This window comes from Pristis pectinata, chromosome 9, assembly GCF_009764475.1.
Source record: "Pristis pectinata isolate sPriPec2 chromosome 9, sPriPec2.1.pri, whole genome shotgun sequence".
Classification (NCBI taxonomy): domain Eukaryota; kingdom Metazoa; phylum Chordata; class Chondrichthyes; order Rhinopristiformes; family Pristidae; genus Pristis; species Pristis pectinata.
The window spans coordinates 60516538-60535303 of NC_067413.1; the positions used below are offsets into that span (position 1 = coordinate 60516538).

At 45.1% G+C, this 18766-nt stretch overlaps 1 protein-coding gene across 3 annotated transcripts in view; it reads right to left on the reverse strand.

Moving 5' to 3' along the window:
- LOC127574662 (NEDD4-like E3 ubiquitin-protein ligase WWP1) overlaps window positions 1–18766 on the reverse strand; it is a 151835-nt gene that overhangs the window by 116172 nt on the left and 16897 nt on the right. For 2 of the 3 annotated variants that reach the window (XM_052023882.1, XM_052023881.1), the window contains exon 1: window positions 1444–2126. The exons of the other annotated variant lie outside the window; for it this stretch is intronic. In XM_052023882.1, coding sequence (XP_051879842.1) covers window positions 1444–1836 — 393 coding nt within the window. In that variant the 5' untranslated portion in view covers window positions 1837–2126. Of the gene's footprint in view, window positions 1–1443; window positions 2127–18766 lie in introns of those variants that run through there. 3 annotated transcript variants of the gene reach the window in all.

Genomic DNA, 18766 nt, shown 5'->3' on the forward strand with positions numbered 1-18766 from the left:
GTTGGACAACTTGACTTCTCAGAAACAATAACCTCTGTGTAATCAAAACACTATAAAAGCCACAAGTATAGTAATATTAAAACGGGAAGAAGTGGGAACTATGTAGCCAACAACTCACTCCTACAGTACTTATGTTCAAATTCCATGTTACCATCCGTTCCTTGATTTTAGTGAAGCAAAGCGGTTTTGAAAAGGTTAATCCGTAAGAATTCAGTAATATATCTGAAAGGTATTTCACTCCGGCAGACAGAGCCCAACAACTATAATTTTCGTTCTCAAATAGGAGGAGCAAAAATCCGTCAGTAACATAGTAATTACAAAATTGAAACCGCGTATCAGCTGTTTTCTCGAAGACAACGTTGGGCCTACAAAAGCCCCAGGAAAGAGATGCTGCAATGTTTTAGTTCCGTCAGCAGTGGCAGAAGAATCCAAGAATGCTCGGATTTGGGAGTTTGCATACATGTGGGGAAGGATACAGCTAACAGAAGTTAGGAAAACATTTTTTTTAAAACTGACGAAATACTTTGGTAAAACGCTCAGAAACGGGTAAAACTTGCAAACTGCATTCTCTCTCAAATTACAGCAGGCTGTGACCTACAAGAGTGCGCAGGCTGACTCGGGTTCCGATCAAAAATACTCAACCACAAGAACAAGACGTGCTGCTGTTGCTTCGTCATGGTCATGGACACGGACACTTGTGATTGCCAGACCAGCAGTATGCAGTTACAATTGCAGTAGTCCTCTCTCAAAAATAAGCCCTCCTTTCCTGTCCTTCCCCGTTCGGGCGCAGGGACCAAGCAGCGATGCCCTCCATCTAGGTACAAATCCAGGCAGGCTCAACCTCCTTGCCTCTATGGACTGGGACAAGCGAGGAACAAGCCATAGGATCCGTTCCTCGGCCATGAAAACCAGTGCCAGAGAGAAATCGTGCTGCAATTGCCCCGTCATTTGACACTAAGTTTTATTAATAACACCGATCTATTTGTTTTTTTTCATACAGTCCGGATTTTGAGCGAGCTCTAAACGGAGCTTTGTTTGGCTCGGCTCTGCGCGGGTTGGGTTGGGGGGGGGGGGGGTGAGGCGACTGCTAGTTGCCCCCAGTCCGAGAGCAGAGGGGCAAACGCTTGAGGGGGGGGGGGGTGTCTACTACCCCTGCACTCTGGCCCCGAGCTCGGCCGCACGCCGTCGCTCCCTCAGATGGTGTCATGGCCCCGGGCGGGCATTCACTGATTTTTTTTATAGGGCGCACTCCACCGGCCTCCTCACCGCTGACAGCCCGAGGCTCGGGTAATAACTGTGACCGGATCCCGTTCTCGGCTTGAGCAGGCGACAGACAGCGCCCCCCCAAAACAACACGGACAACGGCGAGCGGCCCCCCCCCCCCCCCCCACCCCCACTCCCACTCCCACTCCCACTCCACCCCGCCAGGCCTGCGCCTCTCACCGATTCAAAGGCCTCCTCCTCCTCCCAGGCGCTGTCGTTCCGGCTGCCTACTCCCCGATTCTCCGCTCCTCCGTGTAGCCCCGCTCTCCGATTCCCATCGCCGGCACCGACACCGCGTGCGCGCACTCCGCCCTCGCGCGCGTACCCGCGCCCTCCTCCCCCCCGGAATCGGCGCGCGTTGTTAGGGGACGCGCTTGCGAGCAGAGGAGTTTGGCCTTCGCTGGAGAGGTGGGCGGTGAGGATGGGGTTTCGTTGCATGCGGTCACTCTGCACCTTCCTCAAGATGCCGTGGTTGCAGACAAATATTCTGAAGGCAGAGCTGCCTTTGTTGGCAACGTGTATCCGGAGAGAATACTGGCTTTTGGAAAGTTGAAGGCCAAACAAAACATTCATTGAGTAAGGATGCTGAAGTGTAGACACATTGCTGTAACGCTATTCGGACCTCGTATGGGAGCCGGGATGCAAGGTGATAAACTTGCTCTACATCAATTCAAAGAGCCCTTCAGCTTGTTTGCTCCACGGACATCAGGGTTAAGGCACCGACTGTGGTCCCAGGATTTGACATCCATGAGGATCCCGCATTTAAGACTATCAATGGAGTTGAAGCAGATGAACTCCTCCTTCAAAGGGTGTACGAGCCCTGCAATGTTGGGTGAAATATTACAACCCTTTGACAAAAACCACATTTAAGAAAATAGCTAGGCTTCTTGACTCAAGCTGAGTAGTTGTGGTTTAGGTGATTGGTGTTTTTTTTTGGTGGGGGGGGTGGGAGTTAGAGTGATGGAATTTGGGGCTAGGTGATTCAATTTGCTCTTCACATTTCTTTTCTGGGAACATTCCTCTTTGATCCCCTGGAGCGATATTAGTTTCTTGCAGGAAGCACAGCACAGTTTTCCATTTCAGAGTGAAGGATTTTAGAAATCTATGGTAGACGTTATGACTGTCTAAATATAACGATAACTGGTATTTATATGGTATTTTACTATTGAAAAATACCCCAAGCTAGTTAAGAGAAACAAAGGATTGCAGATGCTGGAATCTAGATGAAAAACACTATGATGCTGGAGGAACTCAGTAGGCCAGGCAGCATCCGTGGAGAAAAGCAGGCGGTCAATGTTTCGGGTCAGGACCCTTCTTCAGGACTCCAAGCTAGTTAAGATTGTTATCTACTAAAACATTTCCTCAATGCCAAGTGAGAGACAAACATGTCAGAAGAGATAATCAAGAGCTTGGTCAAGGAGATAGGTTTTAAGGAACATTTGAGAGTAGAGAAAAAATTGAGAGGTCAAGAGACTTGGAGAAGAAATTCCAGAACTTGGGTCACATGCAAAAGCACAGTTACCACTGGTGGAACATTAAAAATAGCTAATATCACCAAAATCACCAGTGACAAAGTGAGAAGTGATGGCTGCTTCCGCTATTCCACTACTTCTGGAATGACAAATCTTTACAACTGTCAAAGCTTGGCTGGATTAGTTTCTCATATGCAAAATCTGTTTAACATCTAGATTGAAGTATTTGTTGCAGAAAGTTTCTGCCATTCATCTAACTTCTGTGGTAAACTTTATTGTAGTTTGCAAATATCACAGCAACCAGCCAACAGCTCTCTAAAGACAGATTCTGTATCACCCTTTAAATCCTTGACTAGACTCACCTTTTCCCTCCATTAGTTTAACTAGCATTTTTTGCAGAATACATTGGAAGAACTAGTTACAGAAGCAGCCATTGCCTTCACCTCAGATATAAATCCAAAGATGTTTTTCTTAACCCCAAGTAGTAGTTGAGTAGTCTTCCTGCAAGACAGCGAAATTTATGTTCAAATCATTGGCCTCCATTGTAGATCATGACACCAATTCTGGACCACATAGAACTAGTAAAAGGATAAATGACCAAATCTCTTTTGATCACCATTGTCCAGCTGTAGTAGGATGAGACTGTTCACATCCACAAGCAGATTCTGAAGGAATAAAATAATAATCTGAGACTTTGGATCAGATATTGAAGGATCAGTTCCTTGAAATTTTGGTTCTGTCTGAAGGTCTACAAATTCATTGATATTATGGACATCTTTTTAAGCATGGACTGGTCTCAAGCATTCAATACATGGAATATTCCATGCTGTAAATGCACTCTTCACTATACTGGTAAAGGCTCAAGTAATTCATCTAGGAGATACAATTGAAACCAACATCAGGACCTTTGGATATACAAAATATTGGACTAATTTGAGGACCCCTTCCTAAAATTAGGCTTCCTTGATCAAAGCCAGCAAACCTGCTGTGTTCAGGGTAATAGATTTTTCTTATAGACTCCCGCCCCACCAGTAGCAACATAGACACTGAGGAACAGATCAGGAGGCAGCTTTTGGAAAGATGCAAAAATAACAGTGTTGTCATGGGTGATTTCAACTTCCCTAATATTGATTGGCACCTCCTAAGGGCAGAATTTGTTAGGTGTGTCCAGGAAAGGATTCCTGACACAATATGTAGACAGGCCAACTAGAGGAGAGGCCATTCTGGATCTGGTACCAGGAACTGAACCTGATCAGGTGTCAGATTTCTCGGTGGGTGAGCATTTTGGAGACAGTGACCATAACTCCTTGAACTTTACCATAGCCTTGGAGAGGGATAGGAGCAGACAGCATGGGAAAGTATTTAATTGGGGGAGGGGGAATTATGATGCCATTAGGCAGGAACTTGGGAGTGTAAATTGGGAGCGTATATTGGGAGCAGATATACTCAGGGAGATGCACAATGGAAATGTGGAGGTTGTTTAGGGAGTACTTGCATAGGGTTCTGGATAGGTTTGTCCCATTGAGGCAGGAAAAGGATGGTAGAGTGAAGGAACCATGGTTGACAAGAGATGTGGAATATCTAGTGAAGAGGAAGAAAGAAGCAAGGATCAGACAGGGTTCTAGAGAGTTCCAAGGTAGCCAGGAAGGAGCTTAAGAATAGAGCTAGAAGAGGGTATAAGGCGGCCTTGGCGAGTAGGATTAAGGAAAACCCCATGGCATTCTACACGTATGTGAAGAACAAGAGGGACTAGAGTGAAGGTAGGACTGATTAGAGATAGAGGAGGGAACATGTCCCTGGAGTCAGAGGAGGTGGGGAGGTCCTTAATGAATACTTTACTTCAGTATTCACCAGTGAGACAGACCTTGACGTTTGTGAGGACAGCCTAAAACAGGCTGATAAGCTGGAACGTTGATATTAAGAAAGAGGATGTGCTGGAACTGTTGAAAAACATTAGGATAGATAAGTCCCCGAGGCTGGACAACAGGATACTACAAGAAGCGAGGGAAGAGATTTCTTTGCCCTTGTCAAATGATCTTTGCATCCTCACTGGATGAGGAGTAGTGCCAAATGATTGGAGGGTGGCAAATGTTATTCCTTTGTTCAAGAGAGGGAAGAGGGATAAACCTGGGAATTATAGACCAGTGAGTCTTAGTTCAGTGGTGGGCAGATTATTAGAAAAGATTCTTAGGGACAGGATTTATGAGTATTTGGAGAAGCATAACCTGATTAGGGACAGTCAGCATGGCTTTGTGAGGGGCAGGTCATGCCTCACGTGCCTGATTGAATTCTTTGAGGATGTGACAAAACACATTGATGAGGGTAGAGCAGTGGACTTTAGTAAAGCATTTGATAAGGTTCCCCATGATAGGCTCATGCAGAAGGTCGGGAGGCATGGGATCCAGGGAAACTTGGCTGTGTGGATTTGGAATTGGCTTGCCCATAGAAGGCAGGGGGTGATTGTAGATGGAGCATATTCTGTCTGGAGGTCAGTGACTAGTGTTGTTCCTCAGGGATCTATTCTGGGACCCCTGCTCTTTGTGATCTTTATAAATGACTTGGACGAGGAAGTAGAAGAATGGGTTAGTAAGTTTGCAGATGGCACAAAGGTTAGTGGTGTTGTGGATAGTGTAGAAGGTTGTCGAGGGTTACAACGGGACATTGATAGGATGCAAAGCTGGGCTGAGAAGTGGCAGATGGAGTTCAACCCAGAAAAATGTGAAGTAATTCACTTTGGAAGGTCGAATTTGAAGGCAGAATACAGGGTTAATGGCAGGATTCTTAGCAGTGTGGAGGAACAGAGGGATCTTGGAGTCCAAGTCCATAGATCCCTCAAATTTGCTGTGCAAGTTGATAGGGTTGTTAAGAAGGCGGAAAGTATGTTGATTAAGTTCAAGAGCCACTAGGTAATGTTGCAGCTCCATAAAACCCCATTAGACCACACTTTGAACATTGTGTTCTGTTCTAATTGCCTCACAATAGGAAGAATGTGGAAGCTTTACAGAGGGTGCAGAGGAGATTTACCAGGATGCTACCTGGATTGGAGAGCATGTTTTATGAGGATGGGTTGAGCAAGCTAGGGCTTTTCTCTTTGGAGTGAAGGAGGATGAGAGGTGACCTGATAGAAGTGTACAAGATGATAAGAGGCATAGATCAAGTGGACAGCCAGAGACTTTTTCCCCAGGGTGGAAATAACTAACATGAGGGGGCATAATTTTAAGGTGACTGGAGTAAAGTACAGGGGAGCTATCAGAGGCAAGTTTTTTAAAAAGAAACAGTGTGGTGGGTGTGTGGAACATGCTGCCAGGGGTGCTGGTTAGAGGCAGATACATTGGGGACATTTAAGAGACTCTTAGATAGGCATATGGATGATAGAAAAATGGAGGGAATGGTTTGATTGATCTTAGAGTAGGTTAAAGGTCGGCACAATATTGTGGGCCGAAGGGCCTGTACTGTGCTGTAATGTTCTATATCCTGTTAGGTAGGAATAAGACTTCCATGGTGATAAACTGTTGATGAAGCCGTCTGGTTGATAGATTAATGGGGGACGTTAAAAGAATAGAACTAACAAAGGAACATATAAAAGCTGTGAAATGTAGGCCAGAACTATAGAATATCGGGTAGAATTAGTGGAAAGAGAAAAACAGAGTTAATATTATAGATGGATGAACTATAGCAGAACTGGACAATTCTGATTCAATGTTGAGATCAAACAAAAGAAGATGATATAAGGACAATAAGAAAATAGGCATTAAGAGCAGTCTTAAATGAAGAGAGGCAGAGAAGTTCAGGGAGGGAATTTCAGACCTCAGGCCCTAAACAACAGGAAGCAAAATCACCAGTTGTAGGGTGAAGAAAAACCAAGGTGCTCTGGAGTTGGATCCTCATATTTAAAATCCCACTGAGATGTCAAATCTGTCCTTTAGTTTTGTAGCTTTCCAACTCCATTTGAATAAATGAAATTAGTCCCATTAGCTTTTGTTTGACTCAAAGCCAGGATCAGAGCCTCCTCCCTTGGTGCATGTGCCTATCCGGTAGTGCTTTTATGGAAATTTAGGTCACAGATTTGTCATTATTTAGAGTGTTGTGCATTCAATTTTTGAATGGCTCCATAAGGGTTTAAACCTTTAAGAAGAATCTTAGAGAATAGGATTTATTTTTTAAAAAATACAGAACATTGCGCTCAAATAGAATAAGAGTGACTTATTGGATTTGACAATCTTTTGAAACTCTAGTCATAAATGTGAATTATGCATTTATTTGGAATTAAAGTTCTGGATAAGAGTGTAGAAATTTTCCATCATAAAAAGGTTTAAATTTAGATAAAACCATTGCATCTCAATGAAAAATTAATTACTACATCCGTTTAATTATGTATAGAAGGGTTATAGAAACAGTAATGAATTGCCTCTATGTTTTTAAGAGATGATTGAAGGAGAAATACTGGAAGAAGTTTCTGCTTCTCTGTTTAAAAAAAACACCATATCTACATTGTTTAACATCTGAAAGGATGAGGTCTCTAAATACCACACTTTATAGGTACTTTAAAATTACTTCTAATTTATCCTAAGTCTTGGAGTTGAACCTGTTCAATGAATGAATAGCTCAATATTTGTTTAAATAAAATTATAATAGTTTATACAACAAAAGTAGACAAGCTGACTTCTCATATCTGTAAAAGCTTTTTGCTAAAACTGAACTCAGTGCCTCATGGTCTCCTCTGCTCTAAACACGTAAATGGGCAACACATAAAGAAGCTGGAGGAATTCAATGGGTCAGGCAGCATCTAAGGAGGGAAATGGCTCAAAATAGTTATCCATTTTCTCTCAAAGTTGCAGTGCTCTCAGTCTTAGCCTCCCATTGTGGCAAAACAAAACATGCTGCCACAATTACTTTGCAAATAAAAATCCTATTCTCTCTTTGTGACAATTTTAGATTGATGATCTATCATTTGTTAAACAGCCAAAAGAAATAATCTCACTCTTTATCAAAATTCATAATTAACTTTAATAGCCTTTAATAAATCTTTTGTTCTTTTCTGCTCCAATAGAAAATCAGTACTTAAAGTCTCTCTTCATAACTATAGTTTTATATTAATATCATAGGCTGTAAGGATGTAATGGCCTCTAAATTATTACGAATTGTAATTAATTTTGTTGTGTTTGGAGTTGAAACCATAAACTAAATTATCCATTAATACTTTTGATAAGAAACCATGATAATTAACAGACATATGCAAAACCAGGTCATAAAACATTAAATTTAATATTTGTAGTGTCCTTATAAACCTGTAAATCAGTGCTGTCAAGCCCTGGAATTTTTTTTTATCAACAGTGTTGTTTGATTAGTCTTCTCTCTAGCTCTCATTGCTGAGCAAAACCAGAAATCCATCAGTAAGCACAATCCCAAATAACACTCGCCTGTTTTACCAGACCATAGGTTCTCATTGTCATACTCCAAAATTCCTCACTATGGTGAAAATGGACCAAAAGGCCTAAGCAGGTAGCTCCCAGATTTACAAAGCTCTAGGATCCAGTCCCAATAATAAAACTACTCACAGTGCTGTCATTGGCACAGGATCACCTTCCCTACAGCTAAATCACATCCCTTCCCTACAAAAAGCTAACCACCTTCATATCCACAAATGACATACCAAATACACCATTTATCTGCTGGTGTCCTCCACTTACAGATAGTAGAGAATAAAAAAATGTAAGAAAACTGAATAACTAGAAAACAGTAATAAATGTAGACCATTTAACTGCTTGAGTCTATTCTGTCATCAAGTTGTGAAGTGTCCGAGCTACCAGTCTTAGTTTTTAAATTCTCAATAAAACCAGCTTTTGGGGGAGTGAATTCTGGAGTCCATTATTCTTTGTACAAACTGCTAACTGCCATCACCCCTAACAATCCCATTTTAAATTTAAGGTTATATGCTGGTTTTACACTCCTTACCAGAGGAGTTTGTCTCTAACTACACTAAATATTTTAACCATTTTAAACACCTAAATTAAATAAACATTTCTATACTCAAGCTAGGCTCAAATATGCAAGCAGTATTAATGTAACCCTTTTAGTCCCAGTATCATGCTATTGAATTTGCACAGCACCATCTGCCCCTCTCACCATCAGATACTCCCCAAGACCAAAATAGTAAACTAATAGTGCAATACCTGGATCAGAACGCAATGCTCCAAATACAGTCTAGCTAGAGCTCACTAGATGTTTTACAGCTAGAATAACATCCACTCTTTGCATTTCAACCTCTTTATGAAGGGTACTATTCCATCAGCTTATTTTTTTTGTACCTGTCCATTAGCTTTTATTAATTTTTTTATCCATGGACTATGGAATCACTTAACTGTTCCTTGCTTCTCATACTTAAAGTATTCTATGTTACTTAGTTACAAAATAGATGATTTCACACTTCCCCACTCTATTTACTATTACACCTAACTTAGTTGCGCCACCATACTTGGATATATGGCATTCTATCCTTTCTGAGCACATTTATACATATAGAGAAAACCCGAGGCCTAATATAGTTCACTGAGGACTCCACTAGTCATATCCTTTCAATCAGGATACATGCCCTTTATCACCACTGTATTCTCCTATCTTCCATCCAATTCTCACACAGATTAAAAGCCTTACATACCGTTATCATAGATAAACAGACTTTCTTTTTGAGTTCAATCCCAAAGTTTCATAAAATCCATAATAGCATCATAAAAGTGAATATATACATGTATATAATTAACACCCCATAGGTAGTAAATTTAATTGTCTGATGCAGCATGATAAAACCCCACATACAACTTAATAGACTCAATTCATATATAAAATCATGTGGCCACTATAAAGTAATCACATAGGAACAGGTCTTTAAAAAAAAGTCTTTAAAACAATTGGCAGCTCTTCTAATTGCCATATGGGATCATTGGAGATATAGGTTTGCAGAGTCTGACAAACAAATTAAAAATAAATCCAGTCTCTAGTTGTGAAAAGTAGTGTACACTCACAGCATCATCATATAGTGCCTTTGAATTCTAATGCTTACACTTTTCTGTTTGTAAGCCAGACCATCAGAAACCCAAAATATGCTTTGTGTTTCTTTCACTGAAGTTAGCTAAATCTACCAGAGTGTCACAAATGCCAGGTGCTGTTAGGGAACTTGAGGAAAAGGATTGTATGTTGCAGACTGCACTGCACTGGGGAAGAGGAACAAGTTGGCTGGATGGGTCACATCAATAATCTTTGACAACAAAGCAATAAAACAGAGAAGTGTGCCAATTTTTAATGTTCCTCTTTAATGCAAAGGAGATGAAAGCATTGGCGATGCTGAATGAGCTAGTAGTATTGTGTATGCAATAGATAGGCACATTTATCATTTTAATTATTCAAGTTGTTATCAACTTAAGAAAATAATAAGCTTTTTAAAGTGATTCAGAAATAAAATACTGCAGATACTAGAAACCTGAAATTAAACAGGAAGTGCTAGAAAAAGCTGACAGGCACCATCTCTAGATTTTTAAAAAAATCTACCAAAAACATTTATTTATTCCCTGTTTAAAAATCTCAGTAATTAAATATTAAATCATTTGACTGTGAAAAGACATTGGTTTCTATGATAATTTCAGTTGTAAAATTGGCCTTAGTAGTTTCTATCGTTTCAACACAAGAACGTTAAATACAGCAGCATATGGCCCCTCAAGCCTGTTCTGCCATACCATAAGGTTATGGCTGATCCAATACCTTGTCCTCCTTCCAGCCTGATTTCTGTGTACCTTAAATCCTTTCATGCCCCAAAATTCATTGATCTCAGTTTTAAATACACCCAGTGTTTGAGCAGGCACAGCTCCAGAGTAGAGAACACCAAAGATCACCACCCTCCGACTTAGAAAACTCCATACCTCAGACCTAAATATCTGACTTATTCTGAGGCTGTGCTTAATTTCCCAATATACTTAATCCCTCCCCTGTATGGATTCTGTCTACATTTCTCGCTGCCTCAGTAAAGCAGCCAAAATAACCAAAGACCCCACCCACCCCACACATTCTCTCTTCTCCCATTTCCCATCAGAGAGAAGATACAAAAGCCTGAAAGCACATACCACCAGGCTCAAGGACAGCTTCTATCCCACTGTTATAAGACTATTGAACAGTCCCCTACTACAATAAGATGGACTCATGGCCTCACAACCTACCTCATTATGGCCTTCACCTTATTGTTTGCCTGCACTCCACTTTCTCTGTAGCTGTAACACTTTTTTCTGGATTCTGTTATTGTTTTCCTTTGTACTACCTCAATGCACTGTTGTAATCAAATGATCTGTGTGGATGGAAAGCAAAACAAAGCTTTTTACTGTACCTCAGTTCATGTGACAATAATAAACCAATATAATATACTTTATTCAGTCAATCAACCAACCTTCACTGCATTCACTCCAAGTATATCCTTTGTAAGGTAAAGACCAGAACTGAACATGACAGTCTAGCAGAAATCTTAACAAAACCCTATATAATTGTACCAAGATTTCCTTACTGCTATACTTGAGTCTCTTTACAATAAAATCCAACATTGCATTTGTCTTCCTAACTGCTTTAATTGCTTGTTTACTCACTGTATCTTGTGAACTAGCTATGCCCATTTTCTAGTTTTTCACCATTTAAAGTGTGCTTGTAGCCGCATGCAACGCGCTACTAAAGGAACACACAGAGGCAGAGAGTGCTGAACTCAGAAAAAACCCTTTACTGATTCAAAATCGCGCGCTTAAATCTCCCATCCCATGGGCCCCTGCGACCTGCGGGGCGGACATGACGTCCGACTGTCCCCAGAGGGTCCGCCCGAGCGGGTAGTTCCAAACGCGCTACCGCGTGTCTGCCCATGGCTCCCAATGGCGGTTTGAGTCCTGCATGTGCGGACAGCCACACCACCCCCCCCCCCACCCCCCAAGAAACGTCCATCGGGGGAGTGGAGCCCCAGTCTGTGTGGCTTGCCTGGGTGGCCGGCCTTGCCGGCGCAGTGCGGGTACCCTCACTGGTTGCTCAATGTCCAAGTGCACCGGTTTGAGGTGGTCCACTGTAAGTCTCTTCCTGGCCACCCACCTCCACGACACACGTAGATCCATTGTGCCGGATCACCTTGAAGGGTCCCTCGTACGGCCGCTGTAGAGGTGACCTGTGCATGCCCCAGGAATAAAAACATACTCACAGACTTGGAGGTCTTTAGGGGTGAAGGATGGCGTGGGACCATGCCTGGAGGTCGGGACTGGTGCCAGGATCCCTACCTTGTCCCACAGCCTCGTTAGCGCCGCTGCTGGAGTTTCTCCCGAGCCTTGGGCCTCTGGTACGAACTCACCCGGGACCGTCAGGGGGGCGCCGTAGACCAATTCTGCCGAGGAGGTGCCCAGGTCCTCCTTGGGGGCTGTGCAGATGCCCAGTAGGACCCAGGGAAGCTCATCTATCCAGTTGGGGCCCCTGAGGTGCGCCATCAAGGCCGACTTGAGATGCCAGTGGAATCGCTCTACCAAACCATTGGACTGGGGATGGTACGCTGTGGTGTGATGCAGTTGGGTGCCCAGGGAGCTGCGCCAGTGCTGTCCACAAACCAGACATGAACTGTGCCCCTCTGTTGGAGGTAATGTCTGTTGGGAGGCCGAACCTGGCGATCCAGTTTGCAATGAGCATCCTGGCGCAGGACTCAGTGGACGTGTCTGCGAGCGGTACGGCTTCCGGCCATCTGGTGAACCTGTCTACCATGGTAAAGATATACCTGGTGCCCCAGGAGACTGGCAGGGGGCCAACGACGTCCACGTAGATGTGTTGGAGCCTCCTGTATGTCGGCTGGAACTGCTGGAGGGGAGCCTTCACGTGCCACTGGACTTTGGCGGTCTGGCCGTCTACGCAGGCCCTGGCTCAGTGTCCGACCTGTTTGCGCAAACCATGCCAGACGAATCTGTCCGCCACCAGCTTGATGGATGCCCAGATGGACAGGTGGGCCAGGTCGTGCAGCATGTCAAACACCTGGCGCCTCCATGCTGCCGGTACCACCGGTCAGGGTTTGCCAGTAGACACGTCACACAGGAGTCGATCCGCTGCTGGGCCAATGGGGACATCCCCCAATTGGAGTCCCGAAACGGCGGTGCGATAAGCCTGCATCTCGGTGTCCGACCGTTGTGCTTCCGCCAGTGCTGCGTAGTCTATTCCTGAGGACGATATGCCCGCTGAGTGGAGGCCGGGGCGAGACAGTGTGTCGGCGACGACGTTGTTCTTCCCTGCGATGTGGCAGACGTCCGTGGTGAATTCTGAAATAAAGGACAGGTGCCTCTGCTGCCGAGCCGACCATGGGTCCGATACCTTGGCCAGTGCGAAGGTGAGGGGCTTGTGGTCCATATACACAGTGAACTCCCTTCCCTCGAGGAAGTACCGGAAATGCTGGACAGCCAGGTAGAGCGCTAGCAACTCTCTGTTGAAAGCACTGTACTTCACCTCTGGCGGCCGTAGGTGCTGGCTGAAGAAAGCAAGTGTTCGCCACTGGCCCTCGACAAGCTGCTCCAGGACTCCGCTGACTGCAGTGTCGGAAGCGTTGACTGTGAGTGCCGTGGGTACATCGACTCTTGGGTGCACTAGGAGGGCCACCTTTGCCAGCGCCTCCTTGGCCTGCTCGAACACCTCCATGGACTCCGTGTCCCATGCCACCCTTTGGGCCTTGTCGGCCATCAGGCTGAACAAGGGTCTCGTGATGCGTGCCGCCACCGATACGAACCAATGATAAAAGTTGACCATCCTTACGAACTCCTGCAGGCCCTTGACCGTGCCGGGGTTGGGGAACTGGCGGATGGCCTGGACCTTGTCCAGTAGGGGAACTGCACCATGTCGGTTGACTTTGTGGCCCAAGAACTCGATCTCTGTCAGCCCGAACTGGCATTTCACTGGATTGATTGCCAGTCCGTGGTTGCTCAGGCATTGCAGAGCTGGCACAAATACGCCACGTGCTCTTGGTGCGAACTGCTGGCCACCAGGATATCGTCCAAGTAAATGAAAACGAAATCCAGGCCGCGTCCCACCGAGTCCATGAGCCTTTGGAAAGTTTGGGCTGCATTCTTGAGATTGAAAGGCATCCTCAGGAATTCGAACAGGCCGAACTAGGTGATGAGGGCTGTCTTGGGCATGTCGTTGGGGTGCACTGGGATCTGATGGTATCCCGTGACCAGGTCGATTTTCGAGAAGATGGTCGCTCCATGCAGATTCGCTGTGAAGTCCTGGATGTAGGGTACCGGGTATCTGTCAGCAGTTGTGGCATCGCCAAGCCTTCTATAGTCTCCGCAGGGCCTCCATCCTCCTGCGGACTTGGGCACTATGTGCAGTGGGGATGCCCACGGGCTGTCTGAGCGGCATACGATTCCCATCTCTTCCATCTTACAAAACTCCTCCTTGGTAATGTGGAGCTTTTCGGGTGGGAGCCTGCAAGCTTGGGCGTGCAGCGGCGGTCCTTGCATGGGGATGTGGTGCTGCACACTGTGCTTAGGGGTCAGCTGTGGAGAACTGCAGGGTGACTATGGAGGGGAATTCCACCAACACCCTGGCGAATTCGTTACCCGAGAGGGTCACAGAATCCAGATGGCGGGCCGGTAGGAGTTCTCCGAGCTGGAAAGTCTCAGCGTGGACCAAACACCAGCCCTTTAGGTCGACCAGGAGGCCGTTGGCTCGTAGGAAATCTGCCCCTAGTAGTGACTGTGACACCGCTGCCAACGTGAAAGTCCAAGTGAAACAGCTGGCCCCGAAACGCAGTGAGATAGTTTACAGGCCGTAAGTCCGAATACTGGTGCCACTTGCAGTGGTCAGTTCGGGGCCTGGGTCTGCGTTACAAGTGTCCATGTTCGAGGGGGGAAGTACGCTGACTTTGGCCCCGGTGTCTACTAGGAAGCGCCGCCCGGAGAGTTGGTCCCAGAGGTACAGGAGGCTGTCTTGGTGGCCAGCTGTTGTAGCCATTAGCAACGGCTGGCCCCGGCGTTTCCCAGAAAAGCACATGGTAGACGGCAGCAGTGCGTGCCTGAACCCTATCTTTGGTGATAGAAACATCATTGTACCGAACTTTCATCTTTTTCCCCCGTGGGTCTTGACGGCTTCAGTTGCGGGGCCTGGGCTTTGGGGCGCACGCTTGTGGCTAGGCCAATAGAGGCTGCTCCACGTTGCTTACTCTGCCAAAGGACATCCGCTTTAGCCGCGACCCTGTGTGGGTCGCTGAAATCCTCACTCACGAGGAGGAGGTGAATGTCCTCTGGGATTTGCTCGAGGAACAACTGTTCAAATAAAAGGCATGGCTTATGGCCGTCCATAAGCACCAGCATATCATTCATGAGCTTGGATGGCGTATGGTCGCCCAGACCGTCCATGCGTAGGATCCGCGCAGCCCGTTCACGGCGGGAGTCTGTAGGCACAGATCAGGAGCGCCTTAAGCTTAGTGTACCTGTCCTCCGTTTGTGGCTGGTGTAGGAAGTCGATGATCCGGCCTGCCGTGTCCTGGTCGAGCGTGCTGACCACGTAGTAGTACCATGTGGCTTTGGCTGTAATGTCTCTGATATTGAACTGGCGCTCAGCCTGCTCGAACCAACCATGGGGCTGAGTGGCCCTGAAAGTTGGAAGCTTCAGAGAGACCGCGCTGTGCGAGTTGCTCGAACTCATGGCTGGTCGCTGAGTCGCCAGCTCCAGGTGCCGTCTGGAACGTCGGCGTCACCAATGTAGCCACATGCAATGCGCTACTAAAGGAACACACGGAGGCAGAGAGTACTGAACTCAAAAAAAAACCTTTACTGATTCAAAATCGCGCACTTAAATCTCCCATCCCATGGTCCCCTGCGGCCCGCGGGGCAGACGTGACGTCTGACTGTCCCCAGATGGTCCGCCCCGAGTGGGTAGTTCTAAACACACTACCGTGTGTCTGCCCGCGGCTCCCGATGGCAGTGCAAGTCCCACGTGTGCGGGCCGCCACGTGCAGTTTTTTTTCTATTCTTCCCACCAAAATGAATAACCTTCCATTATTTTCACATTATATTCCATCTTCTACTTACTTGCTCAACTTGCCTTTAACCCTTTGAAGTTTCCCTTGGCTTTCTCACTTTCCTGGCACTACAAGGATTCCAGAAAGCGATTTGCCATGCAAGTGCATGCTTCTGTCATGAATCACATAGGACACCATCTTGGTCAAGGCATTGGTATGGTCTCAGCTGGAAATATGAGGAGCAGGCAAATTGTGAGGTCAGTTGGCATGCAAAGCTAATCTGTTGCCTGCTCTGCCATATTAGAGCTACACACTGCAGTCCATGACTCGTGCCTGAACTGCTGACATGTTTTAAGGTGCAAAGGAAGACACACAAGTGCTATTTAAAAGGGTTATCAACAACTTACAAGTTGATGGTTGACATCTTGTGTTAGGGGTTCCTATACTTGTTTCAAGTTACAAACATCTAAAGGTCTTGGGGTGACAGGTGGTGAAGGGACTGTTGTTAGTTTTAAGACATCAGCACAAACCAATTGCACCAGACATGGGCACGCTACAAGGCTTTCTTCTTGGAACTGAGCATGATTGTGAGCATGAGCAGAGCCACGTGGATCAGAATAAGCTGCTGGAAGAGGAAAGAGCAGGAATATCAAAGGGCTATCAGGATGTATCCACTCAGAATTTTAGGGAGCAATGTTCCAGTGTGAAACTCAATGAAGAACAATGTGTGAGACACCTGTACTTTCAAAAGGAAGTCACTGAAATCCATGAACTGATAAAATCATTAATGTAAACTGAAATGATGGCAAAGACCACTTTACCAGTGGCTGTTAAATGACCATAACAATTACATTTTATGCATGCAAATTTTTCCACGATCCCTGTGGTTAGTTTCTCCAGTTGTACGCACTCTTGCAAGAGAGGGAAGTATGGCAATGAGTGCCAAACAATATTTTTGGGTGATGTGCCTGTCCTAGTTGAATAAATAGCAATATATAAATGCTGTGAGATGCGAATTATGGCTTGTGGCAGTGTTAAGTGTATGAGGGCATGGTCAACATGAATGATAGATATACCTCCTAATTACCAGAGATTGTTCATAGGAGAGTGATGGACATGGTGAATTGAGGAAAACTGTGGCTAACAGTGCATGCATTCACTTACCTTGACAACTCACATGAGGCAGTTGAACTTCTTGCGATACTATATCCAGGTCCTCAGAGATATAGCAATGATGTCCTCTGCCACTTTCTCCCACATCTCTTGACTGTGTCTGGAGGGCTTTTTGGCTTCTCTGGTAAAGGACCTTCCTCCTTTCCTTTCCACCTCTACCACAAAACATCTAGTTCAGAATCTGAAAACTTTTACTCTTGCTCTTTTCCACATTGTACCATTCCTGAGTTTTTCCCCAGGTCAGATTTCATTCACTTCCTACACAAGCCCCAGCTCTTCAAGAGATGCAAAGTAGCTTTAAGCAATGCATGGTGGTTGGAAGTACTACTAAGAAGTTACTATTTTTGGCCTGTTGCTGCTGAGTGCAACCAATGAACACTGCAGTTAGTGCAGGCTGCACACAGCAATCATGCCAATTAGCAGGAAGCAAGAAGATAGTATGCTGGCTGCATTTTAATCAATGGGTGCAGGTTAATTGCGTATTTCAATTCTGACACCTGTTTCCATGGGGATACACACTTTAGCCCCTTAACTTATACATTAAACAATTTGTACTGGATTTGATATTCAGAAGTGCTAAAAGGCAGTCCATGAAGTCAGAGTAAGGGGAATATCTACTTTTCCTTGTGAATTGAAGTAAACAGATCTGCATGAATTGAAATGTATAATTCAATTAAAAGGTTTAAGTGATACCGCAGCTTATACGCATGACTTAAGATTTAAGATATCTTAGTCGCATGTACATCAAAACACACAGTGAAATACATCTTTTTGTGTAGAATGCGCTGGGGGCAGTCCGCAAGTGTCACCACACTTCCGGCGCCAACATAGCATGCCCACAACTTCCTAACCAGTATGTCTTTGGAATGTGGGAGGAAACCAGAGCACCTGGAGGAAACCCACGCAGACACGGGGAGAACATACAAACTCCTTACGGACAGTGGCCGGAATCGAACCCTGGTCGCTGGCGCTGTAATAGCGTTACACTAACCACTACACCACAATCACAAAGATTATATTTTTGTTTCATATCTCTGAATGGAGTGTTGTTACTATATTTGCATCCTAAGGATCTATCATAATATTTCAAGTTTACATGGATCAGCTTAACATATTTAATATTACTATTCCTGTGTCAATAATTTGCTTGGTCTTAGAAACCATAATGCACTGTTAAGAAAACATACCTTCAACCTGTTGCAATCATGGGACCACTGCTGCAAATTTTAGCAGCATCCAAGGTCTAAGAAAAATACTGTCTGTGACTGTGCCCATGTTTCATGGGGTGAAGAGGAAGAAAGGGCCAGTGGTCATAACCCCACTTGATACCAAGGAAGTAAGCATGTGCATGATCTCAGGTTGTGTTGGAATGGAGGGTGGTGGGGCTATTCTGCATCAGAAGCCTGATGGAAGCCTGTGGGAATTTGGCGAGTCAGATGTATGTAGCTTGTTATTCATGTGGGAGGGGTTTGGATGGGAGTGGTGTAGGAGTGTGGTGGAAACCAGGGCTCCATTGGTATTGGTTTATTATTGTCACTTGTACCGAGGTACAGTGAAAAACTTGTCTTGCATACCGATCGTACAGGTCAATTCATTACACAGTGCAGTTACATTGAGTTACTACAGAGTGCATTGATGTAGTACAGGTAAAAAACAATAACAGTACAGAGTAAAGTGTCACAGCTATAGAGAAATTGCAGTGCAATAAGGTGCAAGATCACAACAAGGTAGATCGTGAGGTCATAGTCCATTTCACTGTATAAGGGAACTGTTCAATAGTCTTATCACAGTGGGGTAGAAGCTGTCCTTAAGTCTGGTGGTATGTGCCCTCAGGCTCCTGTATCTTCTACCCGAT